This window comes from Aythya marila (genome assembly GCF_965140915.1).
Source record: "Aythya marila genome assembly, chromosome: 1".
Classification (NCBI taxonomy): Eukaryota; Metazoa; Chordata; class Aves; order Anseriformes; family Anatidae; genus Aythya; species Aythya marila.
The window spans coordinates 66,896,617-66,919,833 of record NC_139042.1 but is presented as its reverse complement, the minus strand read 5'-3'; the positions used below and the strand labels follow the sequence as shown (position 1 = coordinate 66,919,833).

The following is a 23,217-nucleotide window of genomic DNA, read 5'->3' as shown; positions in this document are numbered from 1 at the left end:
AAGCATTTTCTACAAAGTGTTGCTTTTTAAAAGGTCTGTATAATTTATTATGGAAATTGAGCTTTTAGCCATTAAGTTACATCAACAATGCATAACTTGACATCCTTACACTTGTACATACACAATGGAAAGAGTAGTTCAGTGCTTGATGCAATCAATGCAACCGAGTTAGTACAAGGTTACCGTAAGAGTTGATGGTGAATAGTTGTTGACAGAGACTAGCAAGTTCAAGAGGTTATTTGCAGTTTTGTTTAAGCAGAAGAGAATACAGAGTTTGGACTTAAGCCTCAGACTAATGAAATGATGGAAACTCATTAATTCGCTGTTCTCAATTCAGAAGGATATGCTCGTTTAAAAATACAGTATCATTACCATGTTTCAGGTGGTGAAAACTAGCTTCAGGCCCAGTGGAAGCATAACGGACAGTTTCCAGGCAATGCATTCTTCACACAAACACATGCAATTATAGAAACATTCTACTTTTAAACTTTCTCAAACCAAGTTTCGCAATACAGCAGGATATCTGAGGAGAGAGATCAGGACCCATACTGAACAAAAACAAAAGCCTCCAGCTTGATTTGTGCATGTTTAATCTTCACATACCACCTGTGAGAGAAAAAGAGCACTTAGTAAAGATCAGCCTCAAGGACAGAAAATACATTACTATTTCTCTTTTTATAACCAGAATTGGTGAAAAAGTTGCTGCTGCCATCTTTCATTTCAGTAGTTTCAGTTCAGCACAGCACTATTATAAAACTGCATCTCCCAGTCTTGCTCTTCCCTTCTCCTCCACCCCAGCTCCTTGTTCTCTGAGCCCAGCTCTAAGGCTCATCCAGTCACACAGTAAGGATACTCAGCTTCCTACCTTGACAATATTCAACTTAGAGGAATTTAGTTTTCTGCCATGTAAGCTGAGTTTGTCACATACTCTTAATTCAGATGTGAGAACCAGAACAAAGTAAGTAATTGATAGTTGGCGTGGAAAATTGGAAAGGACGACTCTCTCGTGGAACAGCAAGCTACTGAATTGGATTGAGCCATCCTGTGAAGTCTCACTCAGGCTGGTGGAAGAGAACAGTCTCTTGTCAAGCTGCCCACACCAAGAGCTCCATTCTCCCCAGGTTAAGCTGACAAAATATTTCCAGCTGATTCCTTTACTAAATTTCAGTATCAGCTCTCCTTACAGAGCAGCGGAGCCAGTACTTCCTTAACAGCCTCAGTACAGAAACACCAAGACCAAATTCCCACACAGTTTCCACAACAGTATCACTCCTGCAGTGACACAGAGCCCTTAAGGCTCTGTTGAGCAAGAGTTCCACCTTTTACTGAACGCTGGAATGCCGATGTGCACCAAACCCATGCATTTCTTAAGTATTTGCAGCCTTGGCAACAACTGAAGAAGTATTCTGCCAATTCACACTGCCCTTCTTAACCTACTGGTGTATACTTCCACGTGACAACTGCTAACAGTAGTTGCATGTCTGTACTTGCCTAGACATGAGAATTTTGCTTTTGGGAGGAGCTAAATAATCAGCCCAATGCACTTTCACTTCTGATGGAGCTCATCAAAACCCGTGAGCACAGACCCTGCTGTCTCGAGCATTCTCGTACCACAGGGCATAAGAGGTGAGACAATGATCACCACCATCTGCTCTCTGGGCTCCTGTCTGCACAACTACTACCGGCTTGTCTTAGAGAAAGCTTAGTGTGCTGGAAGGAAAACCAGGATGACCACTCCTAAATCAAAAGCTGTTAAAAAAAAAACTTTTTTTTTTTTTTTAAAAAAAAAAAAAAAAAAAAAAAACTAACAGTTTTTCTGAGCCCAATTACATCCTGGCACAGGACAGGAATTACCCAAGAATATTCCTACCAAAGCTGGGCTTTTATTATACCCGGTGCCCAATTTATTAGTTTAATAAGAGTTAAAAACATTCTCGCTGTAATTAAACCATCTTACAACCCCTCTGACATACTTCCTCTGAAGAATCTAGCACCGATTCCTGGCAACAGGCAACCAGATGACATTCATACATTGGTGAGCAAGGAGTCTGGGGAAGGAGTTACTGCTATCTAATCATTTTTTCCTACTACTGTAGAGATTCTCATCCAAGCACTGCTTCAAGCCCATTTCTGCTTAGGGTCAAAAAAAAAAAAAAAAAAAAAGAAGAATCTGGTCTTTATTAGGGGTAATTAGTGAAAACAATCCCAATAGTCTAGTTAAACTGGTACCATTGCTAATGAAAGTCATTGTTAACATGCAGTTAGATCTGAAATGTTCAAATGTTTGTTGGTTGTTTTTTTTTTTTTTTTTGCTAACAGGTCTGAAAGCTGAAGCTAATGTTAAAAGTTATTAAATAATAAATTTATTCTTCAACTTGACTATTAATAAGCTAAGATTTTTGATCAAAGAGGAGGCTTTTGCCTCATTTTAAACACCAGTCCACTTGGAGATGTCTACAGCTCCTTCTTCCATCTTTTGCACTTCACAAATTTTTTCCCCAACATCACAATTAATGATGCCTACAAATGAAACTCATCATTGTGCAGTAACATCCCTCAATTCCACTGGGGATTTGCTTCTATTTCTTTATTCAACACTGCCACTGGGGGGCTCTCTACTTTATGCTAGCACTGGGCTTTTGCTTTTTTATTTTATATATATGCTTGCTTTAAGAAGCCCTCTGGGAGACTCCAGCAAAATCTGACAAAGGGACCTATCTCAGAGAGAGGCTCCTACATGCTTGATGAAAAACGTGCAGCTAGGAAGAGAACCCACAGTGCACAGAGCATTAGCTCCCACATTAGGCAGGAAATAACCCAAGCAGAAAGGCAGATTACAGATCCTCCAAACAGTGAGGAAGACTCTGTTCTGCTCTTCATAGGAGCTGTTGGTAGTTCGAGTGCTAGGAACTAGAAATACAGGTCTGATCCAACAAAGTCAGTCCTGATCAGCAAAAACCTGTACCTACCTCGAGCTGCCTACACCCACGTACTCTAAAAGTTACTTAAGTGAGTTCTAACAGTAGGTGATACACTTCATGTTTCTAAGCCTCTTGCTTTTGCTTTAAGCTCCACAGCTGGCCTCTTTCCTGTTCTGTATTTTCACACTGCCACTCTTTTTGCTAATGCACATAATAAGCTTTCTGACTGAGGTCAGACCAATGTTCGCTTCGGAAGATTTTGTCATCGTGCTTCCAAGGAGAGCAAACTGCTTGTTGGAGGCACTGCAATTCGGCCTTTTATTGTCATCATTCCTCAGCAGCACAGCTGGCCTTACAGGACCTAAATATATCACAAATTACGTGCAAACTGTTCTTGTGAAAGCTTAAATGAAACAGGTATGGAGACAGCAGAAGACGTGTTCTAGCAATCCTCATACTTAGTCATTTTTCTAAATTGTTACCACATCAGATTTTACAGGCACTCTCGTCAGTTTGCAGGTTCTCTAGCTTTTCATCCAGCTCTGAGCTTCAGTTCTGAAAAAAGGCGTTTTGTTTTAGAAGAATTACTTAAGAGTTGATGTACTTACCACAGTTCTCCCCTCCAGCATGAATATTGCACTGCAGGTATCAGCAAGACACAATCCACAGATTGACAAGACTTCTCTCGATAACTCGTTTTGGTTCCTCCTTGAGCTAGAGTTTAAACCCTCTCAACATTTACTAAAAATCAATGTTCAGTTTTGTGTTAAGGAAGAGGGAGAAGACTTAGTTTTTAATATTGAAGAGATAGTTAAAAAGGCAGTTCTGGAAATGTTGGTAGGCTTCTTTTGGAGACAAGCGTCCCTATACATTGTTTTAGTTGTGGGTTGTTTTTTATTTGTTCAGTGTTGGAGATGCTTGGTCAGTCATATTCCATTCTCGTGTGCTTCTTGTAAGATAAAGGCATCACAGAAACTTGCACCTGCTGGTGACATCAGAACTACAACCTGACAATTTTCCAGTAAACCTAAAAGTTACACTCCTACAGGGAAGAGGCAGATTTATTTAAGTAGGCATTAGGAAGAATATTTCAAAAGGAAATTTAGGATGAAACGTCTGCTCTGCAAAGTAGAAGTTTAGATTATATTTCCCCAGCTGAAACCTCTCATTTCTGGAACATTCATTCTAAAATTAAAAAAAAAAAGTTATTGCTTCTACTGAAGCTCAATATAAGTTAGAAAAAGAATTGCATATTTTCTTAAAAACATTCCAAATATACATTTTAAAAACAAAATACACTCTAAAACAAATGTCTAGTAAGAGACCTTGTTTTAAGCAACCTGTAATAACAGCTTTACCAAAACAAACTGAGGAACAGAGCACATTTATAACATGACAACGCTAAAATCCTAAACAATTCATTTAACACTCTTAGTTAAGTAGTGTCTTAAATATACATATTTCTTTACAAAACAGTTTAGCAATTCCTTATACCACTTACAGTATATAAATATTTGAATAAGAGGTCATAATGGGAGATGCCAGGGTTTATATTCACTCTCAGATGCTTCAGGTTTCGTAGGTGTTTTGCTATAAGGCACAATACTGCTAATCTAAAAGAAAGGAATAAAAGCGAGTGACGAACCCAGCGGAAACTCCTACCACGGAGTCTCCAGGAGAAGATTTCTAGCGTCTCTATGCAAAGAAAAAATAAATTCAAACGTTGTATACTCTAAGAAACAGTTCCAATTTCTTACATAAAGTGGGACAGGATGGGTGCAGGAATAAGAAGGAATTAAGTAAAATTTTATAAATAGACTAATAAATATTTTAGCCATAGTTAGCCCTTCACCTCTGTTCTACTGAGTTTAAGACTGAAAGAGGTAACCAGTGTGCATATACCGAAACAAGTCTACATGCTCAGCACGTGAAGACCACCTTGCATAACCTATTACTGCCAAATTCAGTATCAAAAGCTAGCGAGGTGGAGAAAGTCTCCTTTTCTCTTAGCATCCACTCGGAGTGGAACACATTACAAGATCAAATTTGTATTTGTTACACGTAAGGAAAGTTGCAACTGGTGATTTTTTCCATCACCAAAGAGGATATGTAACATATCCATGAAGTTATTTGATTCCTTCAAAGGTTAGATTGTGTCTTTTACGTATATCCATCTCCAATTACAACAGGACTTTCAGAACATTTTAATAGTTGTAGCCTTGTAAGTGTTCTCCATATATACACATATGGATCACCAATAGTGCTTCCAAAGTATTTATCCATTAGACGTTCTACATTGTTTCACTGCCTAGTCTTCAACTTTGTTACAGCCCTCTGGAACACAACGACATTGTAATAATGCTTACAGAAAAAGGGTTATTGCATCTTTTCATAGGATGAGACATCCAGAGGAAGTTTTATAAAATCCTCTTGTGTACAAAATTCTTAGTTATTAGCCCTTTTGGAACACCAGCTAGAAAAGTTTGAAAGGTAAAATAATTTACATTGTTATTTTTCCATTAACCAGACGAGTTCATACTACTTAAATAAAAAATAATAGTTCTTCAACAGTCTGTTCAAGGTATCTTCCGTGAAGCAGTTCAGTGGGAATTTCCATTAGATAGATGCTCTCCATGTCGGTTATTACTGACATCCACATCTAGAAGCCAGGAATTAGAAGAAAATTTGTTTCTAGGTTCACCTTTTTAACTTAACATATAAAGCACAATAATCTAAAGTCTGGAAACAAATCAAATATTCATGTATATGTTCTATCTCTAGGTAAGAAATCCCCCCAAAACACTATTTACATCTTTTCTTCCTTTTAAGACCAATTTTCTTCATCTTGATGGGATTCCCTCAAAATCTACCTGCTTCTGTTTTTTGAACATCAGCAGTAACACCACTCAATCTGGTCTGCACTGCAATACTAAGACCGCTAAAATCCCTTGGAGAAAGTCTCCTTCTAATGCAATTAATGGCATCAAGGATCGTCAAGTGATAAACCGATGTATTACTTACCAAGCAATGCTGTGGTTTCGCCTGCATCCTCTTTTAGACTGGTACACTGCAACACAGATTCACTGGTGGAAGAAGCTGACAATTCACTCACTTCATTTCTGTCGTCTTCTTGTAGAGCGATACTCAGGCTTCCAACTGAAACACTGCCACTTATTGATTCAGGTATTGGAACTTCAAGTGCGTCTTCAGAGTCCCCCTTCAAAATTAAACACATTAACTGACACCTCTGCCCACCCACAGGCCTCCATATTACCACTTTATAACCTCACGTTATTAGAAAGTGGCCTTTTTTTTTCCATTTAGTATTACTTATTACAGGTGACCTCATGGGCACAGTATTAAATATCATCTATTTCCAACCGATTTCCTAATATCCATCTATTTCCATCAGAAACCAAAGAAACAGAATAAGCTGAGAGTGGCAGGAATCAACCCAGCCAGCATTTCAGATGGAGTATGTCAACACTTCGCAACAGTTTTGCTGCAGACTGGTTATGAGCATGCTCAGCAAATATCAAGTCTTCACTGAGCAAACCTATCGATCCTTTACACGTCTGTAGAAATCGTTGTTTTTCCATGATAGTAGTTTGGCAAGTTTAGATTTGTTTACTGGGGTGAACAAACATTTGACATCAGAAAGTTTCCCTCCTCTCCTTCCTCCAGTCTAACTTTAAAAACCTGTCCTCAAAATACAAATGCGACAGCTTCTCACTTTGCAGGAACATATGCAGCATGAGCAAATGATCTTATTTCACCTGTTGTACAGCACGAGCTATTTGTAATAATCAGATTTTTAGAATAACTCCTACATGCACAATTCTGTTCCTAAAATTGAACCTTAAGCCATTGCCATTAACACACTAATATAATTTAAACATAAGCAAGTACACTACAGTAGAAATAACTCTTCTGTGGCTTCATGATGAACCTTTTCCCCCCCCTCCTCATTTATCAAAGGCCCATCCTAAGAAATTCCACGCTGATCCTTTCGTTAGCATCAAAACATTAATTCCAAATAAGCTACAGAACTACATTTGAATGCAAGTTAAGACACAAGCGATACTAACCTCCAGGTGTGTGTGTGTACTGGGGAAAGGATTAATGATTTTGTTTCCAAAATTTCAGCAGCTAAATAAGCAAAGATACGAGATTCAACAATGCTCTCCTAAGTCAGTAAGTCAGACGTGGTGAAATACAGTTCTCTTTTTTCCCCTAGGAAGTAGTAACTAGATCACTGAAGACTGCAGTCTAGAAGCCTGCTGTTTGCAGGACACAAGGCAGGTACCTGGGCTTCCTGCCTTCCCTCTACCTTGAGCTCTTTGAAAAAGCTGCAGCAGCGAAGTTGTTTACCATAAAATCGAGGTCAGCCTTCTGACTCTTTGCAGAGTTCAGCAGACTTCTTTAACAAGGCTGCATGCTTGTGTCTGCCGTTGCGTCACTCAGCCAGCACGCTCCCGAAAGAACTGCCCTGCTCTTCACACTTGTCCTCACATCAACAAGATGTTCACACAAACACTTTACAAATCAGGTTGGGCAACCTGGATCAGGCTGAAAACTGAGCTAGAAAACCTGAATGACTTCTCGCGTTGCTAATTTCAGCATGACTTGAACGGTTGACACATAAGCAAGACATTTCCCCCATTCCATCAGAAAAGAGAACAGAGCTTCTGTACTTAACATAACCCTGCTCGACTTGCTTCCTACATTCTTTTCACCTACCAAGCAGAGGAGACATTACTCCTCTTGGTTAGAGCTGGTATCAGTACAAGTTCAGGCGATGGAAGTGTTTTAGATTTTAAAGTGTCTCGGCTTTGAGACTGTACACAGAGGGATACATCCTTTCATCGCATAGAACACAAGTTATATTAACACCAAGAACTGAAAATGAGCTAGCAGTAAGCCATTAACGTACCAATATTGATGTGGTAAGTTATTTCACATGAGAACACTGCAATTCTTGGATAAAGCCTTACTACACAGAGCCACCGTAATTTGGTGCATGTATATGTGTATATATAGAGACAAGACATGCCTACATACACGCTACGTAGCAAGAGTATTGTCACTTCTCACAAAACAAAACGTTAGTCATCCACGGACTTGATAAGTCTCTAATGAAGTAAGAGAACAGCTAGTCAAAATGCAAACCTAGCCAAGGAAAGGAAGCCTGAAACCAAGGAATGCCTCTGTTTTCTGAAGACCTCTATAGATCAGTAGAAGAGAAGAGGTACGTTCATGCCTATGGCATTTTAGTGAAACTCGAGACTATTTATCAACAGTGACCAAGTAACCTACCGCATGTGTCTTCATCTCTCTTTTCTGGTGCTGTCAGGAAGAAATGAGAGCACATCATTTTCTCTATTTAACCAATTTCTGATGAATGTCTTTAGGAAGGTTCTCAGTACTGGCCCACTTACAGGGATAAAGCACTTAGCATATGTGGAAGCATACATAAATACACTTAAACTATAGAAAAAAATCACTATTTCCTTTGAATCACTGTTCTCAGCAAGATCAAGTATATACACAAGACCTACTGAATTTATAGTTTTGTAGCTTGGGCAAATTGCCTCACCTTTGCTTAAACTTCATTACTATTGTTGGTTGTTGATAGAAAAAAAAAGGCTATCACAAGACAGTACACTGAGGATTCATAAGCTCTTCCACACTAAGCTCCTACCCAAAAGCCTCACTTTTTCCAGTTCTTATCAAAAATTCATTTCTTTGCCCAGCTTCTTCAGTCTAGCCAAGTAACAACTGTAACAACTGTTGTCATTCTGAACAGTTACACGAAGCCGTGCTTCCTGCACTGTGCTTTTTTTCTTGAAGATTAAAGGTAAGCGTGCAACATACCCAGTATCCCAAAGCTTTGATAACATCTAGTTTACACATTGGACAAGTTCGGTGGTCCAAAAGCCAAGGGTCAATGCATGTTCTATGGAAGATGTGCCTAAAGAAAACAAACACCCTTTAGAACTCGTAATGAAATATCAAACATTACTCTTTTAGAAGATGTGCAAGTTACTACCTTAATAGGTAACCCAATTCCTCTGTAACTTTGACATTTAAGCACTGCTTAAATTAATAGGACAGACATAACCATAAGTTCTGGAAATGTCTTTATCCGTCACGCTAACCCAAAATAAAAGATGGTACTAACTACAATGACACTACTGAGCTACCTTCAAATGTACAATTCAAACAATATTAAGAAAGCTCTACTTCATTTTTACACTTCTCCCAACTGCTCCTTTTCCCCCACAAATATGGGGTGGTGTATTGTCTCCTAGTGCCCTTCAACATGTAACAGGCCATACAAACTGCACAGCTTCAGCTCTGCCAGCATTTTCAGAAGAGTTTTCAGAAAGCTCATCGAGTTTTTCTTTGGGAAAACATAGTACAAAGAGAAGAGAATAATTACGGTGACTTACTTGCATGGCAGAATTCGAACAGTATCTTTCAGTTTATAGTTCTCGATGCACACAGCACAGTTTTCCACATCAACATCTAAACCCTGAAGATAACACATTTAAATGTGCAAATTACATTCACATGTAATTACAGAACAAGCTTTGAGTAATATATAATTTCACAAAACGTGGTATAAATTGGCTTAGGAAATAAAAATGTCTCCCTCATTTAAATCAAGATTCAATCAAGAGGCAATTTGATCAAGTGATACCTAATATTAAAAACTAGCCCAATTCAGATTTTCTAATTTAAATAACTACACATAGTATCTTAAGCCATTTGTTATACCTCAAATGCTGTCTTTAAGATTTTACTCTGCTCCCAATGAACAACAGATAATGAAAATCAAGAAATTTCACAAGAGATCACAGATAAAATAAAATAGTGTGCTGTGCTTTCATTTTATTTTTACTGATGGTCCCAAAGACTTGCAAGAGATTAAGTAGGAGGAGGTTCTTAGGGTTAAGTACTACAAGCCTCCTCTTCCCATATATTTTTTTTGTTGTTCTGTTTTGTTTTTGTTTTTTTCCTTCTACCACATCCTAGTAAATATCCTTTGGAAGCTAGAGGAGGAGAACTGAAGTAACAATTCAGGATGATTTTTAGAACATCTCTCCAAGCTCACACCAGAGAAGTCAAATCATACCATTTTTGCCCCCCAGCTTATTTCTTCTTAAGGGCTATGTATCTTCCCTAACAGGTCTTTCTGCCATCTTAAACCATACTTATCCTTACAGTGCAAGTATGATGGTACCTCCTGATAAGTAATTCAGTGTTAATTGAGTTGTATAAAACAAATGTTAGAAGAATACAAAGCAGACCAACTTCCCTTTCATCTCCCACAAGTATATTTCATGTTTACTGCTGACTGAAGCAGTTAAAAATCATCTCAAACATTCAAATGAATTAAGTACTGCAAATGAACTTTCAAGTTCAAGGGAAGTTTTTCCCTCCTTCACATGCTATCATTTTACATACTTAATGCTTCAAATTCCTAAGTAAATCTTTTTGTTAAAAAATAAGCAAAGTTAAAATAAGATACACATTTATTCTGTAATATTTTTTTGTATTCCTCGGGAGACAAAATCCAAGCATGCAGCACATAACCAAATGTGTGCATCTCGCAATAATCCCATAAGCTTCTCAGAAAGATCTACGTGATAGCAAATACAATTTTTAAATGTTGACCTATTTTTAGTTAAACACCTCAACTCCGAAAGAAGTGATAATGAAAGGCTGTACTGTATCACAACAGTGGCACTCTTTCAAACCTAACGACTGAAATACGTTTTGCCTTTATATAGAGACAGGACTGTCTTTTCTGATAAGTTCTCTGATAAGTTCATGAAGGTACATTTGCGTCAGTAAGTTCCTGAAATTTGCTGACAGTTTGATGATTCAAATCAAATGGTAAACCATGGTTTACAAAGCAGAAAACCTTTATTTTAGATGTTTTAATCTAATTTCATTCTACTTTGCTTAATCAACATGACATTCATAGTTACTACCAGCATACTGTACAATAACCTAGTTCAAATTTTACTTTTTTTTTTTTTTAAATAAGTTTTTACATTTTTTTTTCCTCATGGGTATATTGATGGGAAGGAAATTCCTGATGCAAAATCTCCTAAAAAAATCCTTTTTAGAGGCTGACTGAATGTCAACTTAAAAGCAATTAACAGCTTCACTGTGGTCCTCACCACAGAATTCATCATGACTCTCTTACATCCACTTCTTCTTATGCTGATGTTATGCTGTGATACTGCTTCATGCAAGTTTTGATTCAGCTCCATCCTCCTTTCTCTCCAGTTTCACCATTGTATAAACAGAAGTATGTACATCCTTCTGTTCAGAGCTTGAAATTCGTTATTTTTTGATGGAATTTACAATTTAATTAAAATAACACATACATTTAAAATGCTAAGCATGCTGAATGCATAAAAGGGAAAAAAAGGCAAGCTCTGAGACAGCTTGTTTTAACATCAAACTAGTTTACTCCATGAAGTACATACACTCTGTAGCATGTCACTTGAGCCAAATAGCTTCTGTTGAAACACATTTTTGAAGTTGTGTCCTCTCTCACCTTAATTGCATTAATCAATTTAAAAGAAAATCCTTGGTTTTCCATCGCTAAGTGAGTCAGTCCTTAAGTAAAAGTTAATCAAATAAGACAAATAAGGGTAAGAAAAAAAAAAAAAAAAAACAACTATATGGTACCAGAAGTCTAGTCAGAAGCTAAGGTAGCATCTAGGTACATAGATGCCTAAGAAGAGAATAAAATAGTATTTTCTTTCAAAACCTTGGATTTTTTTTTCTAATTCATATAGTTGTTCAAATAGTTGCGAGTTTAGGCCTTACGCTCAAAGAGTTAACTTTCTGAAAGTTGTGCTAAAACTTTAGAATAGTTTTATCCTAATATAAAAAATGTATTTCTTTAAATATTTATACTTCAAGCCGATACTGCTCCTTAATGTATTGTAAGTTTAAAAAAAAGATTAAACCAAGTGTTTCATTTTCAAAGCTTTAGATTACCAAGGCTTTCTTATCAATAAGAAGATGGATGTTCTCTTAAATGAAAAGAAAACATTACATCAGCTGTACAAACTGTGCAGTCAATAGGTCCTAGGAAGTATTTCACAATCCACCTGTTGATGTTTTCAAGTGCTGATAAGATCAGTATTTCCTCATCTTTACAGCATCAGCCCTTTTTAGTTTCCTGCAACATTCTGCAAAACAGCTTTACATTTCATAAACGGTTAAATTTTGACTCTTTGATTTTAAGATCAGCCTTCTAGGCAAAGCCAGTAAAATGAACCTAAAATTGTAAGAGTCACACTGTGGTTATCCTGCAATAAATTCAGTTTCAACTCTATAAAGGCATTACAACAGATTTCAAATCATTCGACAGTAATGAAAGCCACCATGTTACCTTGTCTCCACGTTTCACAGTATGCAGCTGAAGCTGGCTGATTGCTTTCTTGGTTTCTTTCCTATGTCCCTTGAATAAAATTTGAAGTATTAGTACAGAATCTAGTTTTAGGAGTTACACTTCAAAGCTTAAATATTTTTTTTATGGGGATTATTAAGTCTTCTGAATGCTAGATAATCTGTTTACAAAATACTTCCAGCCAGCAGATGCTGAGGGACTGCAAGTTTTGCATTCTTGAGGCACAATAGAAAACATTATCTGTAGGCACACTGCTCGAACAATAGGCTCAACTGGCGCACAACTATGCGGGCCAAACTGACGCATGTAGCCCTGTACAGTAAGCGCCTGCACCAAGGGCCTTCCCACACTGGAAAACTGAAGCTAATTTGCACTTTAGAGGCGCTCAGAGCTGAAACAACAGCAGTATAACCAGACCTTCTTGTTCAGCAAAGCCGTGAGCAAGCAGGCTGTACGTAGGTTTAAGACGAGCTGGAGAGAAGGTGGAATCCTGCCGAGTAGCCTACAGCTGGGCTACCAGGTCAAAAGGCTGCTTGTAGCTATTAATACCGCCCCTCGGTTAAACACTGCCTAACACATTATACAAAGCTTTACACTGAAAGGACACATTATGCAAAGGAGACGACAAGAAAGGCTTAACAGACGTGAGGCACCATATTGGACTTCTATACAGTAACAGCCCTAATTATGCTTGGAGGGGAAGCAAGAAAATAAAGCAGTACTGTATTCCCAGACAAAGAGACAGCTACTGCTAGAAACTGAACGCTCCCAATTAGAGTTTGATCTGTCTAGCAGGGTCCCTCACTGATGAAACACCATGAGGGAATCAAAAAAAAAAAACCTTAATGGCAGCTTCCCCCTTTAACAATACTTACAATGACTTATATCCTTTATAAAATAAAAAATATGAAAATCAATACTGTAAATCAGTAAGTGATGCTAAAAAGCTGTCCGACAATTCCCTCTAAGTGAACTTGACCAGCAGCAGCCTAGTCCACCTTCTCTACCAGCTCATGATTTCCTGTATGGTCCTGTTTCATCTTCTGTAGCAACGAGTTCTTCCAAAGATTTACTGGTAAACTAATTTTAGAATAAATCATAAGATACCCTTCTTCACCTTCACTCAGCAGCCACATAGTAGCTTGTTTTAATGCATACCATAACTGACTTCCAAGGTTTAATTACTCTGAATTCAGTAAGCCAAACAAATAAAATTTGGGTTAGAAAAGTAAGTTTTTGTTTCCCAAATTCACTGCCAGACTTCTAACAATGTATCTAGTCCAAGATATACATAGTTTTTTTTTTTCTTTCAACAGTAGTTTTAAAAGAAGAAGAACTAAGGAAAGCGATACAGCCTTCTAATGTTAGACTACTTAATTAAGAGGCATTTAGATGACAAACTATTACGAATTTGTGGCACTTATTTTGGGAAACATCACATTGAATCTAAATAACACAAACTATTTGAAGTCCCCCTAGTGCGAATTGTATCAAAGCCAATGTAACAGGAAGAAATACCTTTCTTCACCGGAGAGTTTGTGTGTTCTAATGCCCTCTCTTTTTCTGTAAAAACTTCTCAAATTTTATTTTCTTGAAAATATTCCCAGAATACAAATGTTAAAACTTAAATATTAATAAAAAAGCACTAAAGGGAATCAACACCTCAAGTAGACTACAAATTTCTTTTCCTAAGAGAGTCCTGTAAGTTACGATCAGAGCTCAGACTCCTGAAGTCAAAATCCTTTGTTTTGTGTTTTTTGATGTTGCTTTGTTCTCCCCTAAAACCATCTTGGACAAAAATATGGATTTGGAAGGGGCAAAGAAAGTAGGACCAAAGTTCTCTCTTCCTGATCTTTCCAGTACTCCCACCACTCTCTGAACTTCTGACAGTCTGAAAGAGCTGAATCTCGCCACACATGCTCCTTGCAGTCTGCTGCAGTTCAAGTTACAGGTATGACAAGCATTTTTCATAAAGCTTTAGAAACAAAAATTTTAGCTCCAATTACTTGCATCTTATGAAAAAAGTTACCATGGTCTTTCTCCATTAAAAAAAAATTATTCTGGTTAGTAAAATCTGTACTTTCAGAATGAAAATTACATAAGAATGCAAATAGCTTCTGTCCTTTTGACACCAGAAATTAACTTAGGTGACAAACCACATAAGAAGCTGCCTTTACTCAGTTTTTGATGATGACTGGCTAAATATATTTCCTATTACTTCATACTGGTATCTAATAATTACCATTAGTCAAGCTTGCGGTGCCAATTAGCTCATTATTTATTAGCCTCACCAACTACTATTGAGTAGTGTTCATAGATCACACAGCAGCAAGGAGGTACAGGTCTTCAAGAATGCTTCAATAAAAAAAAAGCGTTAGGCAACTGATTTGACACAAAGACTGCAAATGCTTTAAAGCCTCATCCACAATTACCTGGTTTCCAAATTGTGACCCCGTATACAGGAAACGTTGTATGTAGTAAAATATGAGCCAGGCAAGCGATATAATCATCATGGTGATGAAGGCGATGGCGACGAACACAACCGACTGACCGCTGATGTATTCCTGCACGTGACGTGTGCCAACGACAATCGTCATTTTCACCGGGATGCCTCTTCGTACTGGCTCCAGTATCTCGATGCCTTTTGGATAGCCAACCATTATCACCACTGTGTTTCCTGTTCCTGTTGGAGAGGGGAAAAATAGAAAGAGTGAGAATTTTGGCATTCCGGTTTGACAGTAATTTGGGTCTCTTTAGTTAAGAACAGGAATTAAAACTAGAAAAGAAAAATCCTGTTGTTTTTTTTCAGGCATAGAAGAACTTGAGTTGAATAAAGAACCCTTTACTTACATTATGAAACTCTCAAGTGGATGAGACGTTTCAGCAGACACCCTTTTACTCTTACCAAAGCCCTATACTCCTCATTCCATACAGCAAAACGGGGCATAGATGCCACGCAGAAGGCAGCCAAGTTATACACCACTCATCTGGAATTTGCTGAAGCCCTAACGTGCAACCCGAGCGCAGCTGGTCTTTGTTAGCGTAAGAATTTTAGCTGCAGCTGGAGACAGTATATGAACTGCCACAAAAAGCGACGCGTTCAATTCAGTTTGAATTGGAAGCCACAGCGCAATTAGGCTGGATATGTGAACAACAACAAAAAATTAGATAATATTCAGCTACATTAAACATTTAAAGACTTAATTCTTTAGTCCTAAATATTCAGATTTTAATGAGACTTCAAGACAAGGACTTGTAAAGAAGCATTTTGGGACCCTTCTGGGAGCATGCAACCAAGTAACTTTTTTGAAAAAATATATTTAAACTCAAAAGCACTCAAACCATATGGGGAGAAAAGCACCTAACTCCAAGAGAAGACTTTAAGCACCACCATACCACAGCCAAACAAGTTAAGATGCTGTCAAGACCACCAAGCAGAAACAAAGATCTCTTGCAACTAGAGCCCTGTTCAGTTTTGTCTAGCAGCATCTCCAGTACTTGTCTCAGAAACACCTGACAAGTCTTGCAAAATAAATGGCAAGCAAACATACCTATTAAAATGTCACCTTTTCACCGGTCTGTGCCATTTGTATTCAAATCGTTCTCACTTTCGTGTGTACCGACACTGCTATACGCCCTGGGTAAATTATGGCTTTCTAGTTTACTTTGCTATCCTATCTCTGAGAAAGTGAAACTAAGCTTGATTCGAGGAGAAAGTCAAGGAAGAAGGAGGGGGTTTCCTAACAGAGCAGCTAAAGCTGTAACGTCACGGCTACCTTTCCAAATTCTACCTACTTGCAGCAAAACCTCCCACTGAAGAGGAAGCCCTTTGCCTTCCCAGCCATGTCAAAACACACGGTTGCCTAATTTGCAGCATTATGTCAAGAGGGGTTTAGAAAACAATAAAAATAAAAAAAATCACAACCATTTTGGACTCACCTACTTCCTTCAACAGCACAAAGCTATCTGCTTTAAGCATTTCAAACAACCCCTCCAGCTGGGACTGCTCCGCCAGCCACACCGCTCTGCTGCCACACAAAGGGCAGCTGGCAGGAGCTGCGGAAGGTACAGATGGCTGTGGATGAAACGCTGAAAGTCCCAGTTAGGAGCCGAATAATCCCCCGATCTGAACGCCAGGCAGCCTTTTTCAGCTCCACCTTACGCAACCAGCCCACTTGTGCTCACCTCCTGTAAGAGCTATTACACCCGCTGGCCGCGTTCAGACCTGGCACAGGGGCAGGGTTCCCAAGCAGGGCTGGGTTTCTCCAAGTTTTGAGGATCACGGGGAAAAAAGTGCTAGTGGAGAAAGGCCCAGCACAGGTCTCCACTCAGCCACCCTGCATCTGCTTGCCGGCAGCTCTCACCTAGCTCTCAGCATGTGTTGTCTTGTCCAGCGGGTTTCGTACGAGGCACAAAGCAGTGAAGTTGAAGGCAAACAGGACAAATCCACAAGCAACTCGCTTCCTAATTAGCCCTACTCACCAGCAACGTGCTTATTCACATGATCCCACAAGTCCAAGCACACTCAGAATTGGTTAGTGAGCATTGTTCTCCTCCCTAAGCCAGCCCAAAAGCATTACCGGAGAGGCTAAGGAATCCTGCAGAGAGCTGGGTGAAGCTTTCCTTGCTTTCTGTCCTTGCGCTGCACCTCTACGAATTACCAAGAAAAAAAAAATCATTAAGGTAGAAGCACATCCCACAGCAATGAGAGCTTTCTCCCCAAGATCCTGATTTACATAGGTGTTTAAGCAATTGCAAGACTTACAAATACCAGGATGGGGGCTTGAGGACAGTTTATGCACGGTGCCAGGAGCCTCGGAGAAAGGCTTTGGTTATTTCACTCTGACTTAGAGAAGAAGAGACTGGAAGCAGCCTGGATTTTTCGATCAGTACAGACTTCCTCCCCAAACCCCAAATCTAGAGCTGGTTTAAACCTGCTGCATAGCTCTCTCCACAACTCCTAACACCAAAACGCCTTTAAAACCCACAACAACCAGCAATGCCTACTTCTGTTTTGTCAGTAGCACGTCCACCTCTCAGCCGGTTATTTACTTGCACAGGAAGGCAGGGTATTTTTGTGCAACAGCTGCTAGAGACTGCGACACCTTCCCGTTTGAAGAACCTAACCCAAGTAATGCATACGTTTTTAAGCAAATTTCCATTAAAAGCATCTGAACAGTTTTCAAGACTCGTGATCAATCTGTCAGAGAGACAATCAGTTCAACACGATGGCCCTGAAGGTCACGAGACACAAGGAGGGGAAGAAAAAAAAATTGATGCCCACTGTTACAAAAGCAGCCTCAGAGAAGCAGTTGCCCTGAGCAGCCTGTAAGACTAAGGACTTTAACTCATTCCTCGCTCTAATTTTAGACTTCTGTTCTGAAAACGCATTATTCAAAGACAAATGCTGTTGAGTCATCCCATCAGCTTCAACTGCAACACAACTCGCAGCCCATAAATCACACCTATAAAAATCGCAGTGCCACATACATGCCTCAAGAGCACGCTTTCGTGGCCTTACTGTTACACACCTGCTTCTAACCCCGCAGTAAGCAGACACATTCATACCCTAAATACCCCCTTACTTTATTTTTTTAAGATATTCTTGATGCTTCAGTGGTATTGGGTAGATTTGAGATCTGGTATGTGCTTTTTTTTTTAACCGTTATCATCCAAATAGAGCGGTGAGAGCTGGCAAATCCTTCGGATACCTGGAAATAAGGACAAGTCTGAAGCTCTGGAGATGAAGGTACGTTTCCTGCTAGCACGCCAAGGTCAGTTTTACTGCTCATATTGTTACAGCCTTCTCCTGCAGATGAAGTCATCACTCCTGACGTGGAGAGTGCCATATAGATTAAAATCCTGATTTTGGGCAACTTGAACTGGCACATTCATTTCTGTCCAGTCCTACATATACCTTAAAGATCATTTTTAATCATCCAGAAAGCAACTGCAGCCAAAGTCTTTTTTTTTTTTTTTTGTCCTGAGGAGAAACATCAGAAAGCTCTCCAGGTTTGAGCACCCTGGTAAAACGCTGGAGGTCAGCCCTTAGATCTATTTAGGCATCCTACTTAAATCACAACAATTACCATCGGACATGCTCTTTGGCTCCCGGTTGCCAAATGAAGCCTGTGATCTCCACCGAGGCTTAGCAGCACAACAGCCATCAGGTGACGAGCTGGTCCTCAGCCACCCAACCCAGCGTCCTCCCCCCTCACCCCAGGTTCGTGTTGTGTTTCCACCTGCCTGAAGGCGCAGGACGTGCAACCAGAAGAGTCAAGTGGTTGAGCAACCGGTACAGGTAGGCATCCTTCTTTCCACACAGGTTTCCCATGCGCCTGTCCTTTTACGTACAGAATAACACAGCAGCATTTTGAAGCCACTTCTGTGTCTTCAGAACAGTTTAGCAGGTCACCGTGACTGTCCAAGTTCAGCAAGCCGCTGATTTCAGTTCTGCCCTCTTAGCAGAAGAGCACCAGAAGCCTTCAGCAGAAAGCATCAGTAACACAGAAGTTATGCACCACTCCAGAATCCCGAGCAGCACTCCGGTCTCCAAAAGAAATGTGGCAAAGAGTTGAAACAGATGCCAAAATAACCCTAACCCTGCCTCTTGGGAGCTGCCAAGAGCTTTTCAAAACGTCATTATAAAAGAAAATACAGAACCGACAGACCCCTTCTTCTTTCCACTGCAATATACCTCTGCCTCCCCCTAATTTCTCAACCAGCCCAGCACCTCTAACTCATTCTGCTCTCCACAACACCCCACACCTTGCCTCTTCAGATTCCTCTCCAACCCACTGCCAGCTAGTATTTGTATACGATATTTATTTTCTTTCTGGAAAGGAATCTGAAGCCTCTGTATCACATTAAGTTCCCACACCACCAGCACCAAAAATAAACAGTTAAAGATGTCCGTATTCCTTTGAAACTGAAACTTGAGTTTGTACTGCTCAGATTCAGTAACAAGTGCAACTGCTCGAGTCATTCAGGTAAAATAAATACGTTCCACTGGAAAAAACCTCCTCAGGCACACGTGAAGTTGTTGCATTGCTTCCCTCAAGGAGACAAGACTTCCAACATTTCAATTCAGACAGAGACCAAAGACCTGGAATACATGAGACATCAGTAAAAAGTCATATTTGAAGGACTTTCTTCTAGAAAAAAGGAGCAGGATTGCAAGGTTTTACATTCAAACTCTTGGCTCTACTGCTCCAGAACTGTAATTAAAATCCCTACTCGCTGCACTCATGAAGCACACAAAATACCAACAAAAGGAAAAACTAAACTGCAGAATTTGTCCTTCACCAAGTGCTCTGACAACAGCTTGAGCGAATCACTTTTAATATCTACCTATTCAAGAATCTTCACACTCCAGCAGGAATAAGCCTAAAAACACCAAATCTGGAAAGTTACCAACTTATCATCCGCATGTAAGTCAGGCTGCACCTCTATCAGCATGAACGACTGCTCCATCTCACACCATTTCCAGTGCCACCAACTGCAGATCCACTCAGTGGATGTTCTTCGTGCCTGCAGCTCCACTCCTCAGTTACAGCACTGCAGTTTTCCTACAGTATTTATTCCGAGCACTCCTCTCACAAGCAGGGTTTCCTTCTATGTCAGTTCACAAATCCTTTCAGAGGAATGGCAAGCTTGAATGCTGTAAAAACACTGCTTTATATTCCATATGCTCCCTTGCCTTCTACAGCCTTTTTCTTCAAACAATCCAAGATTTAAAACACTAGCAGTAATTCTTCCCTCTGTTTCCAGCAAAGTGCACTGAAAATTTTAGTAGCCAGTTAGTTTAAACACTTACACGGTTGAAAGTTCCCACCATAAAGCAAAAATCTGTTACTCACAGACAGCGCTGATATTTTTACACGGTATATTCCCACCCCCTCCAAACCATCCTGAGGTCCAACCTGCATTTGTGGAGTCAGTATAAATAAGTACAAACGTATGCTTGTACATACACTATGCTAAAACACACTTTTTTTTACATAGGGAGAGCTTTTGTCATCAGAATTCTGTCAGTTTACAAAGAAAAATGCTAACAGAGCAGCAGCAGTAGGGGAGGACTTCTCTTCATACCACTGATACATGTAACTACAGCAGCATGTCTGAACTGAAGCATCAACACAAGAAGGTCATCTGCAAAACAGAGATGACAAAAAAAGAGAAAATAAGATAAGGAAGAAGAGATTTCACGGAAAAGCAAATAATAGCTAGGAGAGGCTATGACGGGGCATGGGGTGGAATGTGGGAAAATTCCACCCGAGAGGAAAAAAAGAAAAAAAACTTGTACCGGTTAACCAACATAGAGTGGCAACAAGGGGGAAAAAAGTAAAAAAGTTACAAAAAGAATAATCTTAATTGCCACACAAAACCAAAACCGAAGGTACATCTTACCTAGCACCCCCCCTCCACTTTCACAGTGGATTAAGAAAGCAAGAAGCGGGCCAAGCCAATACATCCAGTATATTATACGTGCTATGGAAGCTACAGCTCCAAGAGATTTTCAGCTCGCTATACTAAAGAAAGCAAGTTTATTTTCTTTACAAGTGCCTTATAGCTCTACTTCAACCAAATCGCTGGTCTTCCCCCTCCTCACCACCAAGAGATGACCTGGGCATTAGCAAACTCCCTGCACCAGTACCACGCACTATCAACGTTTCTGATGGTGTGCTTTGCCTTTTTGTCCTTCCCTGAAGGCCTTCCAGCTCCTCGGCAGCCTGCAAACGCTAACAGATTTTTACAGCAGGGTTTTGAGGCGTTCCTCCCCCTTTAGGGTACGGGTTTGATCCAGACACATTCACTGCATCCAGCCACACAGCCTGAGCAGGGGCTGCGGCGACAGAGCAGGGGAGCCCCATGATATCTGCAGGAATCGCGGATCCTTCCTGCAGGCGACAGATAAGCATGCTCAGACGAGCCCCGGCAACATTTTTTTTTTCTTTCCTCTAGCCGCCAGCTCCCCTACCTCACAGCTACCTGGCGCTCCCATCTCCCTCACAGCCCTGCACGGGGGATGGTGCCACAAAGCTGTCCCCACACAGCTCCAGCTGCAGGAGGCATCTGGGGGCGACCTGCGCCAGACAAAGCCGCCGCCTCCTCCTCCTCCTCCTCGTCCTCCTCGCCCCGGCCCCGCTCACCCAGGTGGGACATGGAGACGGTGCTGTTGCCGAAGCGGGCCTCGTTGTAGATGACCACGGCCGCCGCCCGCTTCCTCGCCGCGTTGGTGATCTTGTCCTTGAAGGTGCAGCCGCCGCGGGCCACCAGCGCGATCCAGGCCGGCGGCTCCCCCTCGGGGGCCGGGCGGCCGCCGGGCGGCAGGGGCACGTCGTAGTCGGTGTCGGCGGCGCAGCCCTCCATGTGGCGGGGCGAGGCGCCGCGGGGGATGCCCACCAAGCCCTGGGCGCTCTCCTTGGGCGAGCTGTCGCCGTAGCGGCCGCTCTCGGTGTTGCCCCGCACCGTGCGGTTGCTGAGCGGCTCCACGTAGGCCGTGCTCACCCACGCCGTGTACCACTCCAGCGCCCGCGCCCCCTGCCCGCACGGCGCCCCCAGCGCCACCAGCGCCGCCGCCACCAGCGCCAGCCGGGCGCGACGCACCATGGCCCGGCCGCCGCCGCCACCACCACCCCGAGGCGAGGCGAGCACGGGAGAAGCCGAGCAGAAGGAGGAGGAGGAGGAGGAGGAGGAGGAGGAAGCCCCGCCACCTCCTCGCCCCGCTCCGCTCCCCGCCCCGGGCGGAGCCGCGGCGCAGCGCCGGCTAATGGCGAAGGGGAGGCAGGGCTGCCCGCTCGCCCGCCCGCCTCATGTAATGGCGGCGGCGCTGCCACAGCTCCTCACGGGGCTGCTGAGGCACCGCTCGTGTCTGGTCGAGGCAAAGCGCAGCCGTCTTCAAGCAGCTCCCTCTGTGGGGTGAACACAAGCTCTCCACACACCAGCCCCCCCCCCCAAATGTGCCAGCCCCAACATACAAATGTGTCAGCCCCCACACAAAATCGAGCCCCTTCAACTCCATCCCCCCCCTCCCCCAAAAAAAAATAAAACTCGAGCCCCTTCAACGTTGTTTGTGTGTTGGCTCTCCCGCTGGTGAGCTGTTTTTAAGTCCTGTCCGCCCCATGACACACGCGTGGACCCACTGAGTCATCGCTTCTGGCCTTCGGAGTGCTCCTCGCCCATGTTGAAGGGCAAAATGAGTGTCCTCCCCTGGGATGGGTGGGCTGCAGCGCAGGGAAATAGGGTGAGGGGGGAGAAGGTATGGGCAGAGGGCAGCCAGAAATAGAGCATGAAGTGCGGCAAAGCAGGAGAAAGGGAACAGTCACCGATGCTAAAGGTTCAAATACAAACAGTGCTTGTGCTATTGTACTGAGGGAGGCTCGGTTAAGAACAAAGGAAAGTGGCAAGAAGGTCAACGCTTTGCTAAAAAAAACTGGAGTACTGACTAAAGATGACCATTTTATGGATTCCTTTTCCATTAAGCAGATATTTTTGCTCTGTACCTCTTAAATTAACAAACTTTAAGGCCTGATCTGTTTCCTCACCCAAGGCATCTGCGTATGAATCATGTTTTCACCAGCCACCAGGCTTTTTTGTGTGGTCTCACACACGTGTTTTTCCTTGAAAAGTCAACAGTTGTCTGATCGCGTATTGTTGCATGTCTTGTCAAACAACACTGTCAAACTTGCGTAACATCCTTTTCTTCCTAATCGTGATTACAGCTTGTGCAGCCAGGGCCTGGTAGCGCCCGGCATACTTCGTGTGGAAGGTGTCCTCGGACAAAAGCCTTGAGCTCAGGAAGCCCGTCATACCAGCAGGACTGCTCAGCTCTGTCAGCATCAAGGCCAGGATTCT

General features: G+C 41.5%; 1 protein-coding gene across 2 annotated transcripts; it reads right to left on the bottom strand.

Annotated features, from left to right (window-relative positions):
* RNF149 (ring finger protein 149) lies at positions 1-22,050 on the bottom strand. 2 transcript variants are annotated; one of them, XM_082759014.1, is made up of 9 exons: positions 21,513-22,050; positions 14,793-15,043; positions 12,343-12,411; positions 9,374-9,456; positions 8,796-8,892; positions 8,238-8,267; positions 5,943-6,138; positions 3,530-5,580; positions 1-606 (listed from the first exon to the last, which is right to left on the bottom strand). In XM_082759014.1, the coding sequence occupies exons 1-8, from the start codon at positions 21,970-21,972 to the stop codon at positions 5,522-5,524; spliced, it is 1,245 nt and encodes a 414-aa protein (XP_082615140.1). In that variant the 5' UTR covers positions 21,973-22,050; the 3' UTR covers positions 1-606; positions 3,530-5,521. The 2 variants fall into 2 exon arrangements, with proteins under 2 accessions (XP_082615140.1, XP_082615141.1); XM_082759015.1 differs by lacking the exon at positions 8,238-8,267 and having other exon boundaries at positions 21,513-22,047.
* Between the last annotated feature and the right edge of the window lie 1,167 nt (positions 22,051-23,217).

Excerpts from the sequence above, each read along its gene's own strand:
- RNF149 (XM_082759014.1), bottom strand. The coding sequence starts at position 21,972 with ATGGTGCGTCGCGCCCGGCTGGCGCTGGTGGCGGCGGCGCTGGTGGCG. Across the intron at positions 8,893-9,373 it reads GTTCGAATTCTGCCATGCAA|GCACATCTTCCATAGAACAT; the intron begins GTAAGTCACCGT and ends TGTTTTCTTTAG. Across the intron at positions 6,139-8,237 it reads GAGAGATGAAGACACATGCG|GGGGACTCTGAAGACGCACT; the intron begins GTAGGTTACTTG and ends TTAATTTTGAAG.